General features: G+C 41.8%; 1 protein-coding gene across 6 annotated transcripts in view; it reads left to right on the top strand.

Moving 5' to 3' along the window:
- The window catches only part of Ctps2 (CTP synthase 2), a 140,848-nt gene that overhangs the window by 53,502 nt on the left and 67,809 nt on the right, over window positions 1–19,537 (top strand). For all 6 annotated transcript variants that reach the window (NM_001034998.2, XM_006256900.3, XM_006256898.4 and 3 more), the window contains exons 11-13: window positions 1,690–1,784; window positions 7,447–7,509; window positions 7,601–7,644. In NM_001034998.2, coding sequence (NP_001030170.1) covers window positions 1,690–1,784; window positions 7,447–7,509; window positions 7,601–7,644 — 202 coding nt within the window. The remainder of the gene's footprint in view (window positions 1–1,689; window positions 1,785–7,446; window positions 7,510–7,600; window positions 7,645–19,537) is intronic.

Below are 19,537 nucleotides of genomic sequence, written 5' to 3'. Positions count from 1 at the left end.
GAGTGTTGGGATTATAACTACGTATCCTATATACAATGGAGTACTACTTGGCTATAAAAAACAATGACAGGGGTTGGGGATTTAGCTCAGTGGTAGAGCGCTTGCCTAGCAAGCGCAAGGCCCTGGGTTCGGTCCCCAGCTCCGAAAAAAAAGAAAAGAAAAAACAAAACAAAACAAAAAAAAAACCAATGACTTCATGAAATTCTTAGGCAAATGGATGGAACTAGAAAATATCATTCTGAATGAGGTAAACCAATCACAGAAAAACACACATGGTATGCACTCACCGATAAGTGGATATTAGCTCTGAATACCCAAGATACAATTCACAGACCACATGAAGCTCAAGAAGAAGGAAGACCAAAATGTGAATGCTTCAGTTCTTCTTAGAAGGGGGGACAAAATACTCTAGGGAGGAAATACAGGGACAAAGTGTGGAGCAGAAACTGAAGGAAAGGCCATCCAGAGACTGCCCCACCTGGGGATCCATTCCATATGCAGTCACCAAACCCAGACACTATTGCTGATGCCAAGAAGTGCTTGTTGATAGGAGCCTGGTGTAGCTGTCTCCTGAGAGGCTCTGCCAAAACCTTACTGATACAGATGAGGATGCTCACAGCCATCCATTGGACTGAGCACAGGGACCCCAGTGGAGGAGTTAGGGCAAGGGCTGAAGGAACTGAAGGGGTTTGCAACCCCATAAGAAGAACAACAATATCAACCAACCAGACATCCCAGAGCTCCCAGGGACTAAAGCACCAACCAAAGATTACACATGGAGGGACCCATGGCTCCAGCTGCATATGTAGCAGAGGATGGCATTGTCGGGCATCAATGGGAGGAGAGGCCCTTGGTCCTGTGAAGGCTCTTTTCCCCAGTGAGGAATGCCAGGGTGTTAAAGTGGGAGTGGGTGGGTAGGAGGGAGAACATCCTCACAGAAGTAGGAGGAGGGGGAAACCAGGAAAGGGGATAACATTTGAAATGTAAATACATAAAATATCCAATAAAAAACTAAAAAAAAGATACTTATTGAATGCTCTAAGCTTTAATTTCCACATTAGGAAATGAGGATAATACCATCTTATAGTGATTTAAAAAAAAGAAAAAAAATAAGTACGTATCCTCACACACAGTTCTCAGTGTATTCTTTGGTCTTTGTTTTGATTTATTGGTGTAGAGTCTTGCTGTCTAGCCATGGTCACCTAGCATCTTCAACTTCTAGAACTTGTAATCCTCCTACTTTTACCTTCTGAGAGTTGGGTTAATATAATAGGCATGTACTACCATAACTGGGTCTCAGTGCATTTTTATTGAGTGGAATTCTCAATTACTATACTCAGAAGTTACTAAGACCTACCAGAAAAAATACATTAAAGTCAGTTGTGAGAAACTGTCATAAGTTCCCATAGGGTTTACCTTCAAAGGTGTTTAATTAGGTAATCTATTCTGAATGTAGACCTCAGGCCTGGCAACTTGAGTTCAATCCCTGGTACCACATAGTGGAAGGAGTTGCTATAAGATGTTCTCTGACCTTCACATGCTCACTGTGGCATATACTTGCTTATATACACAGGCATGCCTGGACACACACACACACACACACACACACACACACACACACATTAATTGTTTAAAAATATTTAAAAATGGTGGATAGTCAATCTTACTTTCATTTTGTGTTGATTTCAGTGGTATTCTCGTGCCTGGAGGCTTTGGAATCCGAGGAACATTGGGAAAACTCCAGGCAATTTCTTGGGCAAGGACAAAGAAGATTCCATTTCTGGGTAAAGTTTTTGTTTATTGATCCTACGAGTTTAAATTTTTTATTTCAGTGCTGGGAGTTGAATGTAGGCCCTTAAGGGTAAATCCAAGGCAACTCTGTTATTGAGGTACATCACCAGCCCTATTCAGGTTCTTGACATAAGGTAGGTGTCATACCTTAGTAGGGGTAACGTGTAATAGGTTTATTCTTGTGAAGGTGTGAACTTAGTTTTAAAAGTCAGGCATCAAATGGCTTACTATAGGGTGTATCAAACTGAATGTAGCTCCTACCTTGGTTTTGTAAATAAAGTTTTATTGTAACACATCTGTCCCATTTGTTTTGCATATTGCTCATAGCTGCAATGTTGGAGAAGATGGAATGACTTTGTAAAGCTTAGAATTATTACTGAGTTGATGAGAAACACTTGTCTCCTGAGTAGCAAGAAACCAAAGAAGTCTGTCTCTGTACTCTTCTTACCACTCCTCTTAGTATTTCCCTCAGAAAGCCATTCAGTAGAACACTGTAATAACCTTTGTGTTTGAAAAAGATGTGCTTAAGCAGTGTGTGGTGGCACACACCTTTAATCCCAGCACTCGGGAGGCAGAGACAGATGGACCTCAGAATTCAAGGCCAGCCTGGTCTACAAAGTAAGTGCCAGGATAGCCAGGGCTACACAGAGAAATCTTGTAAGAAACAAACAACGAAAAGCAAAGAAAAAGACTGCTCAAGTTGAAACTTTGTGTGTATATGTGTGGAACTGGGGATCAAACCCAAACCCTTGTGTATACTAAAAGAGCACTCTATCACCAAGCTACACCCACAGCTCTAAGCTGAAATGTATAATCATTTTAGAGAGGATAATACAAAAAGGTCAACCAGTGCCATAGTAGCAGCTCTGTTAAAATTTGGTTAAACCAGGTCTTATTATTATGTTTCTTTCTTAACCAGATGAGGTCTGACTGTCTGCTGTGCTGTCTAGGCTGACTGTGAACTTCTTGGTTCACACTATCCTCCTGTCTTAGCATCCAAAATTTTGGGGCTATATTCATATATCTTATCACTATACCTTCCATAGAGACACGTCTTTTGAATGCTGTTGCTTAAATGGCAAAGCCTAGTTTCTGTAACAGTAAGGCCGGATAACATGGGACCTAGATGTGCTAAGGGCAGTTTTAGTGCTGGAGATTCAGGTAGGAGGGGCAGTCCCCCACTGTGTTTCAGGTATTTCAGTGGGTTGATGAACTGAAGGGAAAGTTTGCTGTCTTTTACTTTCTGAAGAGTGTTAGGTGCCAGTTTTTTTCTTTTTTTCCTATCACCTGCTCTTTCCTGGATACTCCAGAGTCTAGGGACTCTTTTCCCAAAGAAAACCCAGGATACTTGCTTTGTTTTATCCTGACCTAAACTCATTTGGGCCACTGTTGTTTTTTAATGTGGTGTTCAGGCTGGAGAGATTGTTCACTGGGCAACAAACATCCTGATTTGATCCCCAAGACCCACATTAAAAGCTAGGTATGACTGCATATGCCTTTAACCTTAACACTGTGTGGGGGCAGGGGCAGTCCAGGAGCATTGCTAGGGCTTGCTGGCCCTTGAATTCTCAAGCTCCAGGTTCACTGAGAGACCCTGTGTCAAAGGAATAACATAGACATGGATAATACAGGACACCCAACTTATTCCTCTGGCGCCTGCACTTTGGCATGCAACCTCACCCTGCATGTGCATATATACCATATACGCATACAAATAGACATATTAGTTACTTCTCCATTGCTATGATAGAACAACATGGCCAAGGCAATTTATAGAAGGAAGGGTTCTGGGGGATAGGAGGATTCAGTTCGAGAGGGATAGGAGTCTTCTTATTGCTGTCATGGTGGGGAGCATGGCGGCAAGCAGGCAGGCACTAGAGCAGCAGCTGAGAGCTCACGTCTTGATCTGTAAGCAGGAAACAGAGAGAGCTAATTCAGAAGAGCAAGAGTCTTTTGAACCTCAGTCAGAGTCTGCCTGCCTTGACACTTCTTCCAGCAAGGCATACCTTCTATTCACCCACTAAATAGCTTCCAACTAGAGAACAGGTATTTAAACATATAAGCCTATGGGGGCCATTCTTATTGAACCTAGCACAGGGTATTTTCTTACAGCATGTTTTATGTACTCAAGGCTGGCCTCAAAGTTGCTGTATAGCCAAGGATAACATTGAACGCTCGATCCTCCTATCTTCACTTCCCTGGTGCTGGGGTTACTGATAGGGACCTGCTTATGCCATACTGGGAAATGGAACCTGGAGTTTTGAGCATGCTAGGTAGGCACTCAATCAGCTGAATTACAGCCCTAGCCCCTCACTGCTTTTTCTAAAGTTTCTCTCTACACTCAAGTTTCCATCTAAACTGAGGTAAAACTCTTGATGTGATTTTCATTGTGCAGAATGTTTGCATGTTGTTCTCTCTCTCTCTCTCTCTCTCTAATGTATATGCTCTTTATTCTTTTAAAAATTTTTGTACAGTTAAAGGTATGCAAGTTTAATAAAGACAAAATAACCAATAAGTGCCCTGTTTTGCTTTCCCTGCATGTATGTCTGTGCACCACATAGGTTCTTGGTAGTTCCTGAGGTCAGAAGGCATCAGATTCTTTTTTTTTTTTATTAACTTGAGTATTTCTTATATACATTTCGAGTGTTATTCCCTTTCCCGGTATCCAGGCAAACATCCCCCTCCCCCTCCCCTTCCTTTTGGGTGTTCCCCTCCCAACCCTCCCCCCATTGCCGCCCTCCCCCCACCAGTCTAGTTCACTGGGGGTTCAGTCTTATCAGGACCCAGGGCTTCCCCTTCCACTGGTGCTCTTACTAGGATATTCATTGCTACCTATGGGGTCAGAGTCCAGGGTCAGTCCATGTATAGTCTTTAGGTAGTGGCTTAGTCCCTGGAAGCTCTGGTTGCTTGGCATTGTTGTACATATGGGGTCTCGAGCCCCTTCAAGCTCTTCCAGTTCTTTCTCTGATTCCTTCAACGGGGGTCCTATTCTCAGTTCAGTGGTTTGCTGCTGGCATTCGCCTCTGTATTTGCTGTATTCTGGCTGTGTCTCTCAGGAGCGATCTACATCCGGCTCCTGTCCGTCTGCACTTCTTTGCTTCATCCATCTTGTCTAATTGGGTGGCTGTATATGTATGGGCCACATGTGGGGCAGGCTCTGAATGGGTGTTCCTTCAGTCTCTGTTTTAATCTTTGCCTCTCTCTTCCCTGCCAAGGGTATTCTTGTTCCCCTTTAAAGAAGGAGTGAAGCATTCACAGTTTGATCATCCGTCTTGAGTTTCATTTGTTCTAGGCATCTAGGGTAATTCAAGCATTTGGGCTAAAAGCAACTTATCAATGAGTGCATACCATGTGTGTTTTTCTGTGATTGGGTTACCTCACTCAGGATGATATTTTCCAGTTCCAACCATTTGCCTACGAATTTCATAAAGTCATTGTTTTTGATAGCTGAGTAATATTCCATTGTGTAGATGTACCACCTTTTCTGTATCCATTCCTCTGTTGAAGGGCATCTGGGTTCTTTCCAGCTTCTGGCTATTATAAATAAGGCTGCGATGAACATAGTGGAGCACGTGTCTTTTTTATATGTTGGGGCATCTTTTGGGGCATCAGATTCTTTAGCACTAGAATTCCGGAGGGTTTGTTAACTGCCATGTGGGTGCTGGAAATTGTAACAGGCTCTTCTGCAAGTATAACAAGTACTCTTAACTGCTGCATCATTTCTCCAACCCCAAGTCCTCTGTTTTATACAGTACAAGTTATATCTCATCTGTCAATATATAAAATATATGTAAAATAGCCAGTGAAATTCTTTTAGCATTTCTATTGTGTTTTGTTGTTGTTGTTCTTCGTTTTTGTTTCTTTTTTTTTAAAAATGATTTATTTATTTTATGTATGTAAGTACACTGTAGCTGTTTTCAGACACACCAGAAGAGGGCATCGGATCCCATTACAGATGGTTGTGAGCCACCATTCAGTTGCTGGGATTTGAACTCAGGACCTCTGGAAGAGCAGTCAGCGCTCTTAACCACTGAGCCATCTCTCCAGCCCTCATTTCTGTTTCTTGAGACAGGGTTTCTCTGTGAAGCCCTGGCCATCTTGAAACTTGCTCTGTAGACCAGGCCAGCCTCAAACTCACGGAGATCTCCCTACCTCTGTCTCCCAAATGCTGGGATTAAAGGCTTGCACCACCACCACCTGGCCATTTCTACTGTCTTTATCTTTTCAAGCTTTTGCATATGTATATATTATATGTTGAATGTGATATTCTTATCCTCAAGTGAGCCTTGAATTTGTTATATAGCTGAGGCTGGCTTTGAACTCCTTATCCTTCTGCCTACATTTCCCATGTGTTAGGATTACAGGTATGCATTTCTGCTTCATAACACCATGTCTTTTTATGCCCTGCCCGTATGGAACTTTCTGAAGTTCCTTGAGCACTCAGCCATTTCCTGCTTATCCTTTTCATCGGGGCCTGCTGGTACATTGCTGCCTTCTCTTTTTGCATCTCCTGGATCACATGTATCAGCATCTGTGTCAGCATCTGGAATACCCATTGCTGTCTCTTTATAGGAGGGAATTGGTTGACTGCAGTGATTGTGGAGATAGCTGCAAAAGCATCTGTATGGCAACAGGGCTCATCTTTCCTTTTCAAGATTTACTTTTACTTTATGTGCCTGAATATTGGGCCCCTGTATGTGTCTGTGTAGCACATGCATGCAGTGTCCTTGGAGGCCAATGAGGGCATTAGATGTTGGATGTTTTGGAATTGGAGTTACAGATATTCTGTGAGCTGCCATGCTGGTGCTGATAGCCTGGGTCCTCTGCAAGAGCAACAAATGCTCCTAACTTCTGAGCTACTTCACTGACCCACCTCTGCCTTTCTTGAGTTCCTACTTGGTTTTGTTTCATTTCGTGTCTTCTTCCCTGCTTTCTGTCATATATCTGCCCACAACATAGCTGTCAGCTTCTGCTGCTGTGAAATCTTAGCACAAGGACACTTCCTTTCAAGTTGGGGGTATTGTTAGACATGCTCTGAAAGACTCAAGGTCTTTGAAACAGCCCTGCAGCCTACATAGGAGCCTTGGTTCAAGAACATCTAAAGTAGATGGCATATTTCTTGTCTGCCCTCCAGGTGCTTCTTCTTCACCTGGACTGTAGGTAGTTGCTTTAAAGTTTTTTTAAAGATTTATTATATATACATATATATATAATAAACACTATATATAAATATATATAGCTATATGTATGTGTATACACACACACACACACACACACACACATATATATATATATATATATATATATATATACATACATGTATACATGGCTATCTTCAGACATGCCAGAAGAAGGCATCAGATCTCATTACAGATGGTCGTAAGCCACCATGTGGTTGCTGGGAATTGAACTCAGGACCCCTGGAAGAGCAGTCAGTGCTCTTAACCACTGAGCCATCTCTCCAGCCCTCCTTTAAAGTTTTAAGCCCTGTTACTTGCTGCACTTTCGGGAACTATTCTAGGTGTCAAGGGGATTGCAGGAAACAAATTAGGAAGTATTCCACTCTTGAGGTTTGCATTCTAAGAGACTGCAGGGAAACACCTGAATGCAAAGTGTTTCTAGATGCAAAACATGATCGTGTGCTTCTCTTAATAGGAATTTGCCTTGGGATGCAACTGGCAGTGATTGAGTTTGCAAGAAACTGCCTGAACTTGAAAGGTGAGTCCAAGGTTTGCTAAGCACCATTTATTTAAAAACAAGACTGTATCAGGAATATTGGTAAATCACTAAACTTTTTTTTTGTCCTTAGATGCTAATTCTACAGAATTTGATCCAAACACTCCAGTCCCATTGGTAAGTGGCTTGGTCATTTTTCTGGGTCTAATTATTGTATTCTGTTTCAGTTCTTGCCTAAATCCCTAAGGGGTAACTATTATTTTCTCCTAACAGTGCTAGAACTTTGAAAATGATATATGAACTTATTATTACCCATTAGTTTTGCTTCAAACTGCTTTTTTTCTCACTAGTCTATCTTGCCAGCTGTGCTTTGAAGAAACACAGTCCAGCCTGATTTGTCTTTGCAATAGCTTTCAAGCTTAATGTTTAGAAAAAGATTAAATTGACTTGACAACAATTTATAACAGCTAATATAAATAAATGAGCTGTCCCATCTCTAGACTTGTCCCCAGTCTGACTATTTTCCACTTTGGTGGCCATCTATCTTTCTAAAACAAAAGTAACAACCATTGGGATTCTGGTCCTCATCTGTCAAGATAGTCATGGGGCTAAAGAGATGGCCCAGTGGCTAAGAGCGCTTGCAATTCTTCCCGAGGACCCAAGTTTGGTTCCCAGCACCCACATTAGGCATCTCATAGCCACCTATAACTCCAGTTCTAGGGATCGACACTTTCTTCTGGGCTTTGTCAGCATACATGTATGTGTGCACACAAATAAAAAAGAAATGGTTTTGGTTTCATTTCTTTAAGATAGGATCTCATTCTGTAGTCCTGGTTGCTTGGAACTTGATATGCAGACCTGTCTGGCCTTGAACTCCGAGATCTCTGCCTTTGTCTTTCAAGTGCTGGGATTAAAAGCAGGCACCACCAGAAGTGTTAAAAAAATCAGGAACCTTGGCTGGTCCATGAAGGTTCTCCTTCCACTTTATTGCATGCTACCTCATTTGTTTGTCCCATGTCATTCCAGTTCCTCCCACACTTAAGAGTTTCAAATTTGGACAAGTGAAGTAGTACTTTTCAGGGTTTATTTTATGAATATTCCCAATTTTTAGATGTCCCTCTTACGGTCTTCCCTCTGGGACCTCAACAAAAACAATGAAGAGTTGAACCAGTTATTTTAGGAAGGCTGTATTTCTGGACCTTTGCTTTCTTGCCACACTCATTAACAGAGCTTGCCTTTCATGCTTAGTATTGGCCTTTGGCTTGCATGATCATCAGCTGCCTGATCTGTGTATATCCAGCTACATCCCTGCTGCCAAACACACTTATCTAATATCTTCTTTGTTGTTTTTTAAAAATATTTATTTGTGTGTGTGTGTGTGTGTGTGTGTGTGTGTGTGTGTGTGTGTGTGTGTGTGTGTGTACCATATGGACTGTTTGCAGTTGTTGGTTTTCTTCTGTTACTCTCTGTTCTGGAAAACAAACTCAGGTTGTCAGGCTTGTGTGACAGGCGTTTTTAATCTATTGAGCTGCCTCATAGGCCCTTGTTTTGTTTTAGATGTGTTCTCCCCCTCTCCTAGACTTAGCTAGAGCTCACTATGTAGTCCAGACTGGTCTCAGACTCACAGCAGTTCTCTAACCATAGCCTCTCAAGTTGGGGTTCACAGGTAAGAGCTGCCATGCTCGTTCTCTCTGTGTGGCTTTTAAAAGAATTTAGATTTTATTTATTTGGTTTGTTTGTGTGTGTGCTCACACATGTGTGTAGGTGCATGTGCCACAGCATGCCTGTATGTGGGGGTCAGAGGACAACTTGCAGGAATTGCTTCTTCTACGATGTGGAAACCAGGGATCAAACCCAGACTGTTAAGCTTGAGTGCTTTTACCTGCTGAGCCATCTTGCCTGTCCTGATTATGTTGTTCTTAACATCTTACAGATTTGGCTACTTGAAATGTCTCATTCAATGTGCTTTAGCATTTTTTACAGCTCTCTGTCACTAGCGTGGCAATCAATTTTGGGTCACTTCATTACTTTCAAAAGAAAATCCAAGGCTCGGGATGCAGCTCAGTTGGTAGAATGGTTGTTTGGTGTATACAAACCCCTGGGTTCCATCTCCAGCAGTGGGTAACCTAGGCTTGGCTGTGCATGTGTGTAAGCTTGGCTCTCAGGAAGAGGAGAAGGAGGCAGGATGATGAGAACTTCAAGGTCCTCCTCAGCTGTGTGGTTAGATCAAAGCCAACCTCAGCTACACGAGACCCTGTCTCAAGAAATAGGAAGGAAAGCCCATGCTTTAGCAGACATCAACATCCCCAATCCCTTTCTAAGTGACTGTTCTACTTTCTCTGTCCAGATTTGCTGACTGTAGTTAATTCGTATAAATGGAACCCTCTACTATGTGACCTTTTGTGACTGTTTTCTTTCATTTGGTCTCTGTCTCTCTGTCTCTGTCTGTCTCTCTCTCTCTGTGTCTCTGTCTCTGTCTCTGTGTCTCTGTCTCTGTCTCTCTCTCTGTGTCTCTCTCTCTCTCAGACATGGTTTCTCTATGCCCTGGCTGTCCTGAAACTTACTTTGTAGACCAGGCTGGCCTCCAATTCAGAGATCTGCCTGCCTCTGCCTCCAAGTGCTGGGACTAAAGGCATGTGCCACCACTCTCTGACTGGCATAACACTTTCAATGTGTATGTTGTAGCATGGTTCACTAATTCATTTCTTTTTTTTTTTCCGGAACTGAGGACTGAACCCAGGGCCTTGCGCTTGCTAGGCAAGCGCTCTACCACTGAGCTAAATCCCCAACCCCCCTAATTCATTTCTTATTGTGGTTAATTACTGTTCTCTCATGAGAGCATGTGCTTTTTTCCATCTATTCCTCTACTTATGGACATTTTGGTTGTTTCTACCTTTTCTCTATTGTGAATAAATGTTTCTGTGAACATTCATGTATGGGTATGTTTTCTTTTATTTATTTTTGGTATGGACATGTTTTCATTTCACCTAGGAGTGGAATTCCTGGGTCATGTGATAACTATTCTTAGTCTAGTGAAGAACCACTAGACTGTTTGCCAAAGGGACAACAACATACACAACAAAATTCTGTGAGTGAGGGTCTCAGTTTCTGCATTCTCTGGAGTGCTTGTTACTGTTTGTGTCTGTCCTCACAGCAAGCCCAGTGGAAGTGAAGTAGCATCTCTTCTGGGCTTTGAGTTGCACCTCATCCTGCCCCATAGCTAATAATTTTTGGATATCTTTCATGCATGTAATGGCTACTTTTGTTCTTTCTTTGGAAAAATGTCTATTCACCTTTTTGGTCCATTTTAGTTTGGTTGTTTGTAATACTACCATTCAGTTGTAGGAGTTCTCTGTATATTATAGATGTAAGTTTCTTTTTACTGACATTTTAGGCTAGATGGTTTATTATTATTATTATTATTATTATTATTATTATTATTATTATTATTATTTTGTCATGTGTGAGGTGCTAGATGTCACTAGTTCTATCTTTAATTATGGCACTAAAATTTCCTCCAGATATTAGCAAATGTTCCTTGGAGGGAGGGCAGGGGTAGAAGTGTTTTCATTAAGAATAACTGACTTTGGGCTTAAACGAAGGCTCAGCAGTTAAGAATGCGTGCTGCAGGCTGGGTATAGTGGCACATGCTTTTATCTCAGCTCTTGGGAGACAGAGGCAGGTGGATCTCTGTGACTTGAGGCTAGCCTGATCTACATAGTGAGCTCCAGAACAACCAGGATCCTGTTTCAAAAATGTGTACTGGTCTTGCAGAGGGCCTTAAGTTTGGATCTCAGCAGCCCCAGCAGGCAGCTCAGAACCACCTCTAACTCCAGCTCCAGATTTTCCAACGTCTCTGACCTGCTCTCATGTACATACCTACACATAGACATATAATTAAATCAAAGTCACTGGTTTAGAGGAATCTAGTTCTATCTTACTCCTTTATACTCCTTACTTTTCTCATCTCTCTGATGTGATTAATCTCAACTGTAGCAGCTTATGGGAAGAGTGTTGGTTTGTTTGTTTTTAAAATTAAGACAGGGTCTCATGTGAGTAAGGATTCTGATTCTTTGGCTGTTACCTCCCAAGTGCTGGGATTCCAGGTATGTATCCCCACTTCTCCTTTATTGGGGAATGAAACCCCAGGGCTTTGTGAATGCTAGGAAAGCACACGACAGAGTTAGCTACTTCTGAATGGTTTAATTTGCCTCACAGTTTGAGGATATATATATATATATATATATATATATATATATATATATATATATTCACAATAGAGAAGACATGTGGGTGGGACTGATTCTTCTCCATGCTGGTGGGAGCATGAGGTACTTTGTCTTATGCTGTAGGCTGACAATAACAAGTGCCAAGCAGAGCTGGTCTATTAACCCTCATTCCATATTAAACAGTCCAGCATCCATCTGCCAACTAAACCCCTTGTCCAAAAGTCTCCTCAGCTTTCCTAAATAGCACTGTAGCTGGGAACAAGTGTTCAAACACATAAACAACAGGGACCTGTGCTGTGCATTTCATACTTGAATCATAACACTCCTCCTTTATAGCAACTATTTGTTCTTTTTTTTTCCTTTGTTCATTCCATTAAAAATGACATTCCGTTTAAGTGTATGTCCGTGTATATGTGTCCCAGTTCATGGGCATGCTGTAGTAGAGACAACTTTGATGGGATTTGGTTCTCTCCTTCCACCATCCAAGTCTCGGGGGGCAGAATTCTGATCATTAGCTTGGTGGCAAGCATCCTTATCTACCAGGCCATCTTGTTAGCCCCAGCTTTCCATTTTAAACAATATAAGTAGGGTCTGGAGAGATGATTCAGCAGTTAAGAGCACCTGTTCTTGCAGAGGACCTGGGTTCAGTTCCCCACACTTCCATAGCAGCTCACAAACACCTACAGCTCCAGTTCCAGGGGATCTGACCTCTCCTCTGGCCTTTGTGCACACCGTATAGACATAGTACACTTATATACATGCAGGCAAAAGACTCATATACATAGATAAAAATAAATCTTAGAATTAATTAAAAATATAAACAAATATGCCTGTTCATCTGTAACTTCTCTTCTTTTAAGATACATCATACTATATTTTTCTCATTTCTTTCCTGATTTTTTTTTCTTAACTTGAGGCATTATGTGCTGGAGATCACCTCGTGGAAGGATATAGAAATATTCATGCCGTTTTATAGCTTTCAGTTCAAACCATAATAAACCATTACTTCCCGACCAGATGGTACTTTGAAGCCTCGTGCTCAGAAGGCCTCATATCAGCAAAAAATTCCTTAGGAGGCTTTAATAGAAGTGTATTTCCTGAGTAATGGCCGCAGTGAGTGGCTCTGCCAGGAAAACGATGGCTTTTCTTTTTCAGGTGCTACTTAGGGTTAAGAAGGGATTTTACCAGTAGGTGCCGCTATTAGATAGCTTTGTCCAGGTTAAGTCTCGGCTGACAGCTTTTTAACTCCGTATGTGTGTAGACATTAAAGAATAATTGACGCACAGGATAAAAAAGTTAAGGCTATAGAAAAGGTATAAAGGGATTGCATTAGTCTCATTTTGCTTTACTTGTCTTCCACAGAGGCAACTACCTTTGTTTTGTGCTATTATTAGTTGAGGGACGCATGCTCGCGCTCGCTCTCTCTCTCTCTCTCTCTCTCTCTCTCTCTCTCTCTCTCTCTCTCTCTCCTGTGTGTGTGTGTGTGTATTAACTACTGGGCCACACTCACAGCCGCTTTAGCTAGCTTCCTTGAGACACTGTTCCTACCTTATACTGATCACGGTTGTACCGATCACCTATCATTGTGTAAGGACGTTTTATGGCTTGCCTAGCTGTGTGCACTGTGCGCATGAGGGGATTTATTGCATGCATCGTATTGTGTTCATAGTCTTGTATTTAGGTTGTGCGCTTTATTTTTGTAACCGGAAGTCACTCTACATTTTGACCTCCATGTACCAATATGTTCTGCATCCACACATAAGCACATCTGTGGGATGAATCCATAGAAGGGAAATTGCTAAGTCAGAGGATGTGTGCATTTTACATTTCAATGGCTCCTATACACATAAGTGAGATGAGAACAATAAAACCTAATTGCTATTGAATGTTTTTATGTGCTGAGATCACTTTGCCGGAGAAAAATATCCTTAAGAACCAGCAGTTGTGCTGATGGCTGAAAAGTCTTATTAAAGGGGGATGGAATCATAATACAGCCCAAACCACAGTGCCTGAGGAGTGACTTTACTTGGGTAGATAGCAATTACTTAGTGGGCATGGTCATTCTTGCTCTTCTAGCTGAAGAAAGCAAACATGTTGGAAACAAGGAGACTCTCTTATGAGCTGTTTGCTGCTACAATCTGTTTCATTTCTTTGGTCGTCATGACCTCCCTACCTATTTGGCATGCATGAAGAGTGATATGATTGCCTACAAAATCGCCACAGATATTATTATTCAGAATAGGTTCTTAACAGGCACAGGTAAAAAGAGAAATAGATTTTTCTGTAAGGGCTACAGTATATGCTGCGTCCAAGGGTACCCAGAAAAGAGAGCAAAAATTCGTTATAAGCTATTTCAAACCTGATTTATCCACAAGATCTAATAGAACACTTTGTAGTGTTGCAGAATACTTCTGAATCTGTAGCAACTCTGGTCTCTTTTCTGCTTTAAAGTTGTCTCAGCTGCATTTAGAGGAGGCTTCTCAGGAACATAGCTGACTTTAATTCTATGATCCATCTGAGGGCCAAGGTATCAGAGAGCTCCCTGATGGGCTGACAGTCAGGAAAAGGAGCTTTAGGTAAATTAAGGTACTTTTCACTCAAACATTTAAGATGGTTGACTTCTTGATTCTTTTTCCTCTACGAGACAAAGACTTGGTAGCCTTTTTGGTGGGACTCTCAAATCTCCTGGGAGAGGTTGGGTGGGACTTGTGTAGTGGGAGCCAGTCAGCTTTCTTTTCTTTGTTTGCATTATCTGATCTTCCACAGTAGCCCATACCAGCTGATTCTGAGGAAGAAAGGGAACCCCCAACATAAAAAATTCAGCTCTCCATACAAACTCAGGTTCTGGATTCAGGATCCCTTCTCCCACTGGAGGCTCTGCTTTTCCTGTTTCTTATTTTATAAATCAGTGGAGAAGAGGAATCTTCCTGTAATCTAGCCATGATGGTATTGTTGGAATTATGCCGGTAATCCCAGCACTAAGAAGGCAGAGATAAGAGGATAGTGAGCTGGAGGCCTGTCGAGTATGTTCTAGGCTATCCTCCATCATATAGTGAGACCCTGCCTCAAAACAAGACAAAAAATAAAAACAAACAAAACTGGAATAGTAATGGGATGGTGTAGCAGAGAAAAGCACTTGCCACCAAGCATGATGATCTGTTTGATGCTTAGAAGCCACATAGTGGAAGGAGAGGACAGATTCTTGAAGGATGCTTTTGATGTCCATCCTCACTGTAGCACATGCATCCATGCACACAAAATACATAAAACATAATAAAACATTATTAAGACCAAGTGAAATGTGAATTCATTTAAAATATAACATGAAAGCAGAATGCATGTGCTGACTTCAAAACATATTTGGACACTCAGTTGGTGGTATTGGTGAAAGAAAGTAGGGAAGGGGTGGGAGAGATTGATCAGCACTGCTTCCTGTTCTTCTAGAGGGCCCAAATTTCATTTCCAGCACCCATTTTAGGCACCTCACAACTGTCTATTAACTCCAGCTCCAGGAGATCTAACTATTTCTTCTGTCCTCTGTGGGCACCTGTACATGCCATAGACACAGATGTACAGAAATACACATATTTCAAAAATCTAAAGAAAAGTGGGGGATTAGAAGTGTTTTTCCTATACATCATTTTATTATTTTTATGTGTATGAGTGTCTTAACTGCATGTATGTCTGTGCACAGTGGGTATGCCTGGTACCCTGGTGGGCCAGAAGAGGGTATTAGATCCCCTGAAACTGGAATTGCAGATAATGGTAAGCAGCCAGGTGGGTGTTGGGAACTAAACCTGGATCCATTGCAAGAGCAGCAACTGTTCTTAGCTTCTGAACCACCTGTCCAGCCCCAGGTTAGAATTCTACTGCTGAATCACTCATGGGATGGCTAGAAATGTTTTAACAAGATGCAAATGGACATTCAAGGTTGTTGTATTTGATAATATTCTGATTGGAGTTCTTTATCATAGTTATGCCTTCAATTATCTCTTTCTAAACTAGGAAGTTTCAGAGTTAAAAATAATTTGACATCTGATTCATGAAATAGTTACAGTTAAAAGCTGGTTCCTGTGAAGGGTAATTTATGTTATGCATTAAACATAATGAATGCATTACATTTTTTCTACCTTCAGTTGAAGCCCATTTGAGGTATTTCCTTTGACTTATTTTTCACCAACATTTGATGCTATGCAAATTAAGAGAAAAAAAAGTAAAAACAAGAACAAGACTGCAACGAGCCAGCCAAACAATAATAAATCTCCCAAAAGACCACATCCCCGCACTTTGGAAATAGAGACAGGACGATCAGGAGTTTGAGGCTGGCTTGGACTATATGAGACTCTGTCTCAGACAGACAGACAGACAGACAGACAGACAGACAGACAGACAGACAAGCACCAAGGGAATCTACTCCAGAGTAAACTTTTGGGCAACTTGTATTACTTGGGCATTTGATTTGCTTTTAGAACATGTACCTCACACTGGCACCACATCGTCAGCGGTCAGCCCCATCATCCTACTTTCCTCCTCTTCATGATGGACTGTGCTCTCAAAAAAAAAAAAAAAGAAACTAAAAAACAACCCTTTTTCCTTAAGTTGCTTTTGTCAAGCATGTTGTTACAACAAGAAAAGTAGCTAATACACAGATCTCTCAAGTCCTCAGGAAGCCTGCAAGTGAAATTGTGTTGGTAGTTCATTTGCAGTGCTGCATTTGGGACTCTAAAGTGGATAGCCCCAAACAGTGCCCTTTCCAAAGTATCTCCTCCCACCGACATTCAGTCATTTCTATTAAGAAAATCAAGTGGTTGAAATACTTATTTCTAAGGCATTTCCTACTGAGCTCAAGGTACAAAAGCCTGATGAATACTTTAGCTTTAAAGCATTCATGGAGTCAGTCATTTATTGTTAACATTGTGGATTACTCTTAAAACTCACTAATGGGCACTCACTCCAAATTGTCCTGGCCTCTTTCAGAGAGCGGACTCTGTAAAGGGGTCAGGGATAGGGCACAGGGAAAGATACCTTAGGCAGGGACCATCATGACTGGAAGAAAAAAAGGGTCCCTTTTAAAAAGAACACACAAAATTGTATTTAACAACCAAACAAAGTGAGTTTTGGTGTACATATACATTATGCGATAATTACTAAAATCATGCTAGCATCCATTAGCCATGTAGTTCAGTGAGTTTGGTAAAAATATTTGAGACCTACTCTTTTAACAAGTTTTAATTATTCTATAGTTGTTTGTATTTTGAGATGGGGGTCTTATGTATCTTTGGCTGGTCTTGAATTCAATATTCAGCTAAGGATGAGCCTGAATTACTGATCCTCGTGCGTCCATCTTTCAAGTGCTGAGATTGTAGTCGGGTGTGGCTGTGCTTGAATTCAATTACGTGTGTGTGTGTGTGTGTGTGTGTGTGTGTGTGAGAGAGAGAGAGAGAGGGGGGGGGCATGTGTCTTGCTTTGGTGGAGTCTACAACCTAGTGAGCATCAGAATTTCATGGCTCAAACGGTCCTGGCAGTATTGATTGGGGGGGGGGGGATGTAGATGAACTTTGGTGACGTGGGAATCAGGTCAGCATAGGAAGAGAGGTCAAGAAGACCTTTCAGGTATACTCACCCCTCCCATTTTTTGAGATAAGGTCACTATGTACCGGTTCTGAATCTACAACAATCCTTTTGCCTTGCCTCTTGAATGCTGGGATTACAGGTGTGAGTCACTCTGCCTTACTTCATTTTTATCCTTTTTGAAGGTCAAACTTGAAACAATTTTCCCATGCTAGTATATCTAGTAGTCATAGAAAATATCTGCTTTATCAAAGTCCTGTGTCTGCTATACCCTTGCAGAGTGTGCCTACCTCATCGTAAAGCATACCCATTTTACTTTGTCCTCCCTCCCTCCCTCCCTCCCTCCCTCCCTCCCTCCCTCCCTCCCTCCCTCCCTCCCTCCCTCCGTCCTTCCCTCCCTTCCTGCCTTTTTTTTTTTTTAGCAGTACTGGGAAAGGAACATAGGCCATCATGTTTGTGAGGCAGGTTCTCTGCCACTGAGTTACAACCCTAGTTAGTCTGTGACTCTTGGCACCATTTTTTCTTCTTTCTGAATTTAGATTGGCTACTTAGTATAGTACACAAGAATTTTCATGACCTGAAGTCAGGATACCCTCTTTATCCCTCATACCTGGCAAAGGCAAAGCATGTGCAATTCTGGAACAGTCTTGTACATTGGTCATGAAGTGTTTGCCTAGGGTTTGTTCTCTTCTTTCTCTGTCCCCTTTTATATTATATGTGCATGCACCACTGTTTGCATATAGAGCCCAGAAGACAGCTTCGTGGGGTTGATTTCCATTCCATCTTTACGTGGGGTTGGGGGATTGAGCTAAGGTTGTTAGGCTTGTGTAGCAAGTGCGCTTGTCCAATGAACCATCCTGCTGCTTTTCTCAGGTTTAAATGTTCTTAAGTGTACACCCCTCTCAACGCATCAGGGCACTAGGTACAAGACCCAATGGAAGCGCTGCTTTCCCTATTCAGCCTTTTCTTGCTTATCACAGACATATTTAGAACCCCAGTCTGGAAGTTAGTATCTTTCATAATTCTTTGACCATAGTAGCTGTTTGGTATATTTAGATTAATACATTCTCACTTTATTTTTGGTGATTCTCAGGATCGAACCCATAGTTTGGTCATGACAGGCAAACACTTTAGGATGAACCGTGTTCCATCCTCCTCTCCTCTTCTTTGAAACGGGGTCTCATGTGTACTGCCGGGCTGGTTCAAACATGCTACATATCTGAGAATGATGACCTCTTGGTCCTCTTTTCTCTACTTCCTAAGTGCTCAGATCACAGGCACGAGCCACCATGGTCATCTTTTGCTTTAGATATTCGGAGCTGAAATAGCATGTTTCCTCAGCGAGGGGCTAATTGACATCTAGGACATAGGCTAAAGTGGGAGCTCTCCTGGCCTAGGCACATAAATAATAAACTTGGAACCACAGACAGCTGTTGCCTTGGAGTTGTGATGATTCCTATTGTCAACTTGGCAGGACTTGAAATCAGGTAGAGGCCAATCACCAGGCAACAGCAGTGAGGGATTATTTAGCTGTTGATAGATAGTGTCTGTGAAAGATTGGTTATCTAGAGTAGGTTAATTAAAGATGGAGGACCCACCTTGTGGATGGCACCATTCCACAGGCTGTGGTTTCAGACTGAATAAAGTGGAGAAAGCAAGCTGAATAATGACCTGCATAGCTCTCGGCTTCCTGATTGTGAATGCAATGTGAACTACTGCCTCAGATTCTAGCTTCTAGGATTTCCTTTCAGTGATGGGCCATACTTTGGAATTGTGAACCAGAAAAAACCCTTAAGTTGAATTGTTGGGGTATTTTGTCACAGCATGAGGAAAAGTAGGACAGGAACAAAGCTGTCAAAATCTTAAACAAATACTGGAACTTTTGTTTGAGACAGGGTTTCTCTGTGTGGCCCTGGCTGTCCTGGAACTTGCTTTGTAGACCAAGGCTGGCCTCGAACTCAGCAATCCAAATACCTCCTCTGCCTCTGGAGTGCTGAATTATGCATTAGAGCATAATTTAGCTGGTGTGGTGGTGCATATCAATAATCCTAGAACTGGGTAAAAGGATTTATGCCAAGTTTGAGAGTAGCCCGATCTACATAATGAGCTACAGGACAGTCAAGGCTCCTGAGTTAGACTGTGTCAGGATCATGACTGATAATTGCTTATCCCAGGAACGAAATCTAGTAGCACAGCATACTGAACAAAAGAGAGAAACCTCATCTCACAGTCTATGCTTAGTAGACTGTCTACAGTGTCCATACCTGGTG

This window comes from Rattus norvegicus, chromosome X (genome assembly GCF_036323735.1).
Source record: "Rattus norvegicus strain BN/NHsdMcwi chromosome X, GRCr8, whole genome shotgun sequence".
NCBI classification, from domain to species: domain Eukaryota; kingdom Metazoa; phylum Chordata; class Mammalia; order Rodentia; family Muridae; genus Rattus; species Rattus norvegicus.
This window is presented reverse-complemented; position numbering and strand designations above follow the sequence as displayed.